We start from the raw sequence: 7,768 nt of genomic DNA on the forward strand, positions 1-7,768 counted from the left end.
TTCTCTTCATTTACTCCAGCAGCCTCGGCAGACAATAAAAGCCTTACACAAGCAGCCTGCCACAGCAAGAAAGGATCTTCCTGACTTGCCGTTCAGTTCTCAAATGTTACGTTACTGCCTGTGGAACAGGGTTTAATAGGCTGTATTCCCAAGACCTCTGACTCCCCTTTACTGACCTGGGGCCTCGCGTTTGTGCTTTTCCCAAATGATATTCGTTCTAGTGTTTGGTCCACAGTTCCCCATTCTAGTATCTAATAGTGCATTCCACCACTTCATACGTTGACTTTTCAATCGCTTCGTCCGTCTCTGGCCGGCCCCCTCGCAGGGAACACGGAAACGCAGATCGGGACTCCCCACTCACTTCACAGTTAAACTGTGTCTCTCACACACATCACACTTGCTGGGCAGCCCTCAGCCACACAGGCAGCATGTTACATACAACTCTAGGACTGCTGACAGTTTGCGTTAGCACACAAAGTACGTGTTTCAATGAACAATTGCCAAAAACCAAGTTCTAATTTTTTCTGGCCCTAAGCAGGGGCCCTCTGCTCTGTTGCCCCTTCTTCCCCCAGTTTCTTACCGGAACTAGTAACTCCAGCTCACCAGCTCCTTGACCATGGCTTCAATCTGTTCCTGAGCCACATGCACATCTTCTGTAGGTCCTTCCAAAGTGATGTTATCCTCTCCTCCAGTGAATTTGATGTGAACCTTGAGGTGAAAGACAATGGATCTCTTAAGAATTTGCCAAGATCCAAGCCAGGCCAATGCTCTTGGTCAGGCCTACACCATCCATCCCTGCCACTAAGAGATGCGCTCCTTCCCAAAAAGCCCAAACAAAATCCCCACAATTTTACAAGTCAGTAACTTAACGATTTCGGCCATATGGCAGTGCCTAGAGCCCAAGGCTCTGGTGCTGTCCCAGTTTCTGCAAGGGCTTTGGAGAAGTTTACCCATCTAGCCTTTATCTAGATACCGCCTAACTCACCAGGGAGAAGCCTCGCTGCACTCGCCATTTCCAGGTATCCTACTACATCAGTTCTCAAAACAGCACCACATAAAGCTTCCTTGGAAGGGCTCAACCCATGACAATAACATAGGAGGAGCAGTGTTTGCAGCAGTAAAAGAGAGGGTTCCCTTGAACAGCAAAGATCTGTGTCATTTCCCCCTGGGTTTACCCACGCTAGAAGACACCTCTCTCTTCCGTGACGAGTGATCTGGACTAAACCTTTTTCTACGCCGGGGGTGTTAAGCTAACCAGCTCATCCATACCTTTGGCATCTGCTGAGTTATTTTGGCCAGGTTCTGTCCTTTCTTTCCAATAATGAAACGATGAAGCCAAGAGGGGGCAGAGACCGAGGAGACGGTAAAACTGTTGGCCTGAGAGACAGAAAAACAGAGAAGCTGTTTGATGGACAAACTGGGAGAGGCCTTCACAACAATTCAGTTCCAATTCCCATGCTGCACCTCCGGTATTGACTTCTAAGCTGCACCTCTAATGGCCCAAGAGAGACCACCCCCGCTACACCTGTCAGTGCTCACAAATGTATCTTCGCGGGACCTTCAAAGGAGGCCTAGCCCATCTTGTCAGTACCTTTGCATAGACTTCAGTCAATGCTTGCCCAAGTTTCTCAGGCTCGCCTCGCAGTATCAGCGTCTCCGAGCTACTGTCAGTGGGTGGGATCTCGACAGAGACTCCAGTCTTCTCCAAGATCTCCTGCAGGGAATTCCCCTTGGGGCCGATGACATACTTGTGCTGGGACTTCTTCACCTCCACTGCAATAGTAGTAGTCTTCTTTTTCTGTAGGGGCAGAGACACTGAGGCATCAATCACAAGGGGGCGGGGAAGGACAAGAGCGACAGGAAGAGGCACAAGATGCAGTCAAACTCTGCACCCAGCAAAGAGCAAAGCCAAGCTGAGCACAGTGGCTCGGCAGTACCCTAGCACCCCTTGGACCCCTGCCTACAGAAAGCCTTGTGCTCAAAAATTCACAGGGGAAGTACAAAACTAGCATGCTGGGTCAAGCTCCCTGGGACACGGCATGCAAGAGACCACACACACACACACACACAGGCATGTCGTTGTCGTCGTCCCCGTCCCCCCGTTGGACAACAGGGTTCAACTCCCAGCCGTCTCCCAGGCAGTGCCGTGATGCAACACTGTGCAGGCTATAAGCCGATTGTTGAAATCCAGACCGGTACAAATACAGACCTAACCACGAGGAGAAACAGCCCAGCAACCCACAACAAGGATATTCACAGCAGCGTTGGCTGTGGGAAATAAACTGGAGTGACATTCACTCTTCAGCAACTTCTGCTTATGTAGCAGCTTTGATACTGTCAGCTGGCCACCACTGTAGACCTCACACTTCTTTCCTTCCTTAGTAGCCCCGGTGTGAACAAGAGCCAGGGGAGCTCTTGGTGGCCTGCTAATTCCCACGATACAGAAAAGCCAGAAATCTGTCACCTCCCGGATAGTATCAGCCCAGCTCCCACTCTGCCGAGTGAGGAAACGGTAGGATTCGGGGTCATGTACTGCAAGGGCTGCTGAGCCAGATGCAACCGAGGGATGCACAAAAGTAGAACAAGAAGGGAAGAGTGCCTAGGAGCGGGTGCCAGGGGAAGGTGGGAAGCTTTATGGACCATCCGTACCTTCTCCTCATAGATCTTCTTAACGCGAGCCACAGCCTGGGCTAGTTGCTCCTTTTCTCCGGTGAAGACTATCTCGGTCTTGTTGACACTGGGTGGAGGAATGTTGATGCGCGTCCCTGTGTCCTGCATGAGCTCCCTCACCAGCTTGTTGTAAGGGCCAGCAATGAAAGGGTGGTACACTTTCTCCACGTCCAGCCGCTCCACGGCACGCTTATCCTGGAAGAGCCCACAACAGACCTTGGTGGGAACTGCCCTCTATATTACAGTCTCTGCCAGGCACAGCTAAGTTCCCAGGGGTGTCCTGCCTGACACTCTGGCCCAAGCAACCTTCTCAGTTTGCGGGCTTGTAGATCTCCACCTCTTTCAATCTACAAATACGGTTGCTGCTGCTGCTCCTTGTTTACGATATTCACCCCTGTGATCTCCTGCCTTATCCCAGCTGGCACCTAAGACGCTTCACTTCAACTATCAAATGCTTGTTTGGGCTTCAGAGATGGACAAAACGCAGCACAAGAAGTTTCAGGACCTGGCAGCGGTGCTCATACAGCCGGCGAGTGGCACAGTATACGTCTCCGTTCAGGCTAACGTTAGCCACTGACTGTAGCCACGGTGGCTACAAACTCCGACTATACCGTGGGGAAGCAAAATGGCTGACCAGCTAATGCCATGAGAGAGATCACAGTACTGAGGTACCTGCTCAGCGGAGATAAGCAGGATCTCGTGCCGGGCCTTCTCAATCCCTTCTTTAGTGCCGCTGATCTTGATCTGGTTGCTGGGGTCATCTGGGCGGGGGATCTGCATTTTGGTTGCAGTTTTGAGCTTCAGGTCCTGCAGCCTCTCACCCTTCTTTCCAATGACAAAACGGTGGTGCTCCTTGGGGATGGCAACTGTCGCTGAAGCCTGCGGCAGAAGAACCAAGCATCTGTGAAAAGCCTTGCCTGCACTGGCAGATCCACAGGAACAGAGCCAGGGAAAGCAAGGTAGACGCTGCTCAGCGGTACTGCTCCTCAGAGCAAACACAACGCCTTCCCAGCACATTCTGTCTGAGGGCTGACACTGTACCAGCTGATCTACAGTGCCTCTATGCCAGGAGTATAAAGCCCACCTTTCCCTCAAAACCCTTCTGTTTGCACAGGAGCAGTACTCTGAATTAGCAAAGGCCTTCCGACACAGACGAGGAGGTGCCTCTCCTCCAGTGTAAGACACCAGGCAACAACTGAGATGGCAGCGCACAGCTGGAGTTTATCTGAACTCTGGCATCTGCTGCCAAGGCTACAGAGAGCAAGACGTACAGTATGACTCCTAGGAAAGAGAAATTCAACACCAGAAACCTACTGCAGGAGGCAGGCAGCTAGCAGATGCTTACCGCTACTTAAGTGCTAAGGCGTCTTCAAGTGTAGCACATGCTGCTCCTGGGACTGCTTCTAGAAGGCCCCGCATGCAAAAGGGGTCCTTCTCAATCTACCATTAAAGGGCTGCTCTATACAAGGGCTTCCTGACTTCTTCCCTTCTCACTGAGTTTTTACAGGTCTGGTAGCTGATGACTGCTATCGTGCTCCTGATCCCTGTGATTAGGCAACCACTAACAGCAATCAGACAATGAACATTCAAGCTATAATGGAAAAATAAAGGATGAAGAAAAGATCACTCGGTGTGACTTTTCAGCTCTGTGTTCCTGTCCTGAAGCTAGCCAAGCCCAAGAGAAGCTGGAATACAGACACACCTTCCAGACCTGGGGCCAGGGCAGAAGGAGCTATATTTGAGAACAGTGGCTCACGGGTCTGTGGCGGCACGACCTGAACTGTTTTTTCAGATGCACATTGTGGATGTAGGGTTTCGTTCCTTTCTCTTTCCTCTGGCAGGGTATGACACAGGGGCTGAACAGCGCTAAGCAGACATGGTATTAACATTGCATTACCTACCTTTGGCATTATACTTTAAAACACACTGCAACACCTGGCTGCGATACATCCTAACAAGAGCTACCACCTTGACTATGAGCTCAAGAACCTTAAGGTAAGAGATCAAAACCTAGAGGACTGAAGCAACCGAAACAACAGGGTTGTGGCTCCTTACCAGTGTGCCTTGAGTTACACAATGCAGAACCCTGACCCGAAGCTTTTGGCTTTTGGCAGGACTTCCTTTCCTCTACTTTTCTTTCTCCCAGCCTTCCACGTTCTCCTCTGAAGGACTTCAGGAAAAGCACAGTCCCGTTCTCACACACTACTAGCTTTGTGTGTGAGGCTCCTGCACCCCCTCCAGCACCAGCACCTCAGCACAAAGTCACTGGTTGCAACTCAAATGTTCCAGAGATCGCAGGCTCCACGCTTCATGCAACACCACGGCCTGTAATTACCTTGGAACCCTATTTTAAGCCTCATTCCCATTCCAAATTGCCAGTTGGGTGCTTTGAAAACGTACAGCAAAGCTGAATTAGTCATACCTCTTTGGCTTACAAGCACACGGGCCCAAGGGTCTCAAAGCATTTGCGAGTCTTGGGGAAGAGCAAAGACGAAGGCAGAAACAGTTAGATGCCCTCACCCGAGTCTGCAGTCGAGCGACAATCTGCTTCCGAGCCTTCGTGACTGCTTCCGCCTTGCCAGAGACCACGATCGAAAGGCCCTGGTCCTTTGCGAGAGACAGCTCCAGGTGAGCTCCCGTCTTCCGCATGATGTCAAGGCAGATCTTGGCCTGCTCGCCTTCTCCAAACTGATTCATGCCCTTGTATTTCCTCTCCTCCAGTGGCACATGGAACACCTGCTCAGCCACGGGACAGACACAAGCAGGGCACAGCAAGGTGTCAGTGTGCTTTGGATTGTCAGTGCCTCCCTCTGCAATCCTCCCTTCAGGCCTGTTCCAGCTATCTGTGCAACAGGGATGCAGAGCTTTGTCTGGGCAGTTTTTCAACACATCCCTCCCCCTCCAGAGCAGTCCTAGCATTCAGCTTCAGTCTTCCTTGTGCGCCAGGGCAAAGGACAGCAAAGAGGCAGTTACTCTGACACACTAAGGGATTTCATACTCCAGGGAAAGCTTCACTTCACCTACTTTTTGGAGGGATGAAAAGGAGGGAGATAAGACACCCACTCCCACCAACCTGAGTGATGACAGAAGCCTTTATTGGCCGGATTTTGCTCCAGGGCCCAGCAGGTTCCCGGGCAGCTTCCAAACATGGTGCTTTCTCAGGGAGCGCAGGGAAGGCTTCCTCGTAGGTGGGAGGATCCTTCTCTTCTTCAGAGTTTAAAGCTGTTACTGCGGTGAAGCAAACAAGGCAAATGAGATGCTCTCCCCACAGAAACGCCCCCATTCATAGGCAGTGCAACTCTATTGAGGCATCATCAAAGAGGGACAACAAAGGACTTGTGCACTACTATTCATCCTGCTACAGTTATGCTTGTGGAGAGCAGCCGAGTCGGGAGCACAGCTGAGCTCAGCACAGCACAGACTGCAGTAGGTGCCGCCATGGATGCAGGAAGCAACCGTGCAAGTGAATGGTGGCAGCAAACAAGCACATTATGGCCAACTTTGTTGAGAGGAGCTTCATCAGGGGACAACAGGCCAAGCAGAAGGAAATCAAAGGGACACAGCAAGGCTGTAGGTCAGAAGGGGACAAGACAGACACATGCCCAGGAAGAAGGCAGAGAGAAGCAGAAGCACTCTAGTTGGGGCAGAGTCCAGGGAAAGCCTGTAGCTTATGTTCGACTCAGCTGTGCACTGGGCTGTGCCAAGCGGGCCAGCTCGCAGCTGGAGAATGGGTGCCGAGACCCATCAGTGAGTCAGTCAATACGGTTATAATGACTTTCCCCAACACCTGGCTGAGCAAAGGAGGAAGTGACAATCCAGCACACTGATCCCACGAGGCTCTCTTGCAGCCCAATGACCCATGCTTGCACATGCCCTGCCCCACGGCTGACAGCGTTGCTAGCCAGAGCTCTGTGAAGATCTGAGGCTTGCCTCCGCCTGGCCCTGCACTGTGCAGCACCACCGATGTGCTCCTGTGGGTGGAAAGCCAGAGTCTGGCAGGCCGCCAGCCTAGGAATGGCGAACGCCGTGCCTGGACACTTAGGGGGAGCCGGAGGCATGGAGCGAGCTTGGCTAACAGCAAGGAACCTTGCCTGCGCAGTCTCTATTTAGAGGCACATCACAGGAACTCAGCTGTGTCTTCTCACCTTTCACCTGCTGCTGCGTCAAGCCACTGCGGTGTTCGGCAAAGCTCTCCTGGGTCAAAAGTGCCACCGAGCTCATCGTCGACCTCCCACGCACACACACAATCTGGGTATGCCACTGGAAGAGACAGAGGAGGCAACGCTATTACCAGCACCATTCAAGATGCACACAAGTCACTCCAGGAAGGCAAAAGACGTGTTTACTGAGCACTTTTCCAGCCGGCCTCTTGAGAAGCGCCTACAGGGCCAGTCTGCTGCCCTGTTCTCTTGCTGAACCACACAGAAACTCAGGGGGGATTTTTCCTCATAGCACAGCGGGCATCAAAACCAGAGCTCCTCGTTAAGAAGGCAGAGGATGTGCAACCTAAGAAGCCTCTTGGAAAGGGGGACACCCCAAGCTGTTAAAGCATACTCTCATTAATCTATCAAGTATTAATGGCGTGCAGTTTTAAAACCAGTCTCCCAAGGTACACATAGGCAGTGCAAGACCCTTGTGGAACCCTGGAGAGAAAACAAAAAAGAGCCCAGGATGCTGCCTCTTCCTGAAAAACTTACGCCTTGATTACCAACCGAGCATGAGCACCTGGGGCCCAGAGAGCAGCTCCTGGTGTCTCCAGCTCCTCTGCAATCCCTCCCACAACAGGCTCTACCGAGCGTGACCTTCCCTTCCGCTCCACGTACAGTCTCACAGCCCACAGTAAATACCACAGCCTCCTGGTAGCAGACTCTGCTGGAACTGCTTCTAGAACTCCCCCCCACCCCACCCCCCCCCCCCCAGAAAAACAATCACCCAAACAAAAAAACTACCTGCAAAGCCCACTACAGTACATCATGCAGCCTAACAGTTTCTTCTCTCAAGGTTAGGAACATTAGGAAGAGAGGCCTAATCCTGCAGCTGGGTTTTACTTTCCTGTCTCTACTTTATCTGTTTTCATATTTTAATACAAAGAACACCT

At 51.7% G+C, this 7,768-nt stretch overlaps 1 protein-coding gene across 1 annotated transcript; it reads right to left on the reverse strand.

Moving 5' to 3' along the window:
- Positions 1-580: 580 nt before the first annotated feature.
- Positions 581-6,957, reverse strand: LOC130143327 (vigilin-like). The gene is made up of 8 exons (XM_056326029.1): positions 6,816-6,957; positions 5,744-5,898; positions 5,191-5,406; positions 3,343-3,549; positions 2,650-2,865; positions 1,592-1,798; positions 1,270-1,377; positions 581-708 (listed from the first exon to the last, which is right to left on the reverse strand). The coding sequence occupies exons 1-8, from the start codon at positions 6,889-6,891 to the stop codon at positions 586-588; spliced, it is 1,308 nt and encodes a 435-aa protein (XP_056182004.1). The 5' UTR covers positions 6,892-6,957; the 3' UTR covers positions 581-585.
- Between the last annotated feature and the right edge of the window lie 811 nt (positions 6,958-7,768).

This window comes from Falco biarmicus, unplaced genomic scaffold, assembly GCF_023638135.1.
Source record: "Falco biarmicus isolate bFalBia1 unplaced genomic scaffold, bFalBia1.pri scaffold_245, whole genome shotgun sequence".
NCBI lineage: Eukaryota > Metazoa > Chordata > Aves > Falconiformes > Falconidae > Falco > Falco biarmicus.

Bases quoted from the DNA above. Each gene is read 5' to 3' on its own strand.
- LOC130143327 (XM_056326029.1), bottom strand. From the start codon at position 6,891: ATGAGCTCGGTGGCACTTTTGACCCAGGAGAGCTTTGCCGAACACCGC. The intron at 5,899-6,815 runs GTGAGAAGACAC...GCTTCACCGCAG, and splicing joins GACGCAGCAGCAGGTGAAAG to TAACAGCTTTAAACTCTGAA. The intron at 1,799-2,649 runs GTACGGATGGTC...CTGCCCCTACAG, and splicing joins AGAAGATCTATGAGGAGAAG to AAAAAGAAGACTACTACTAT.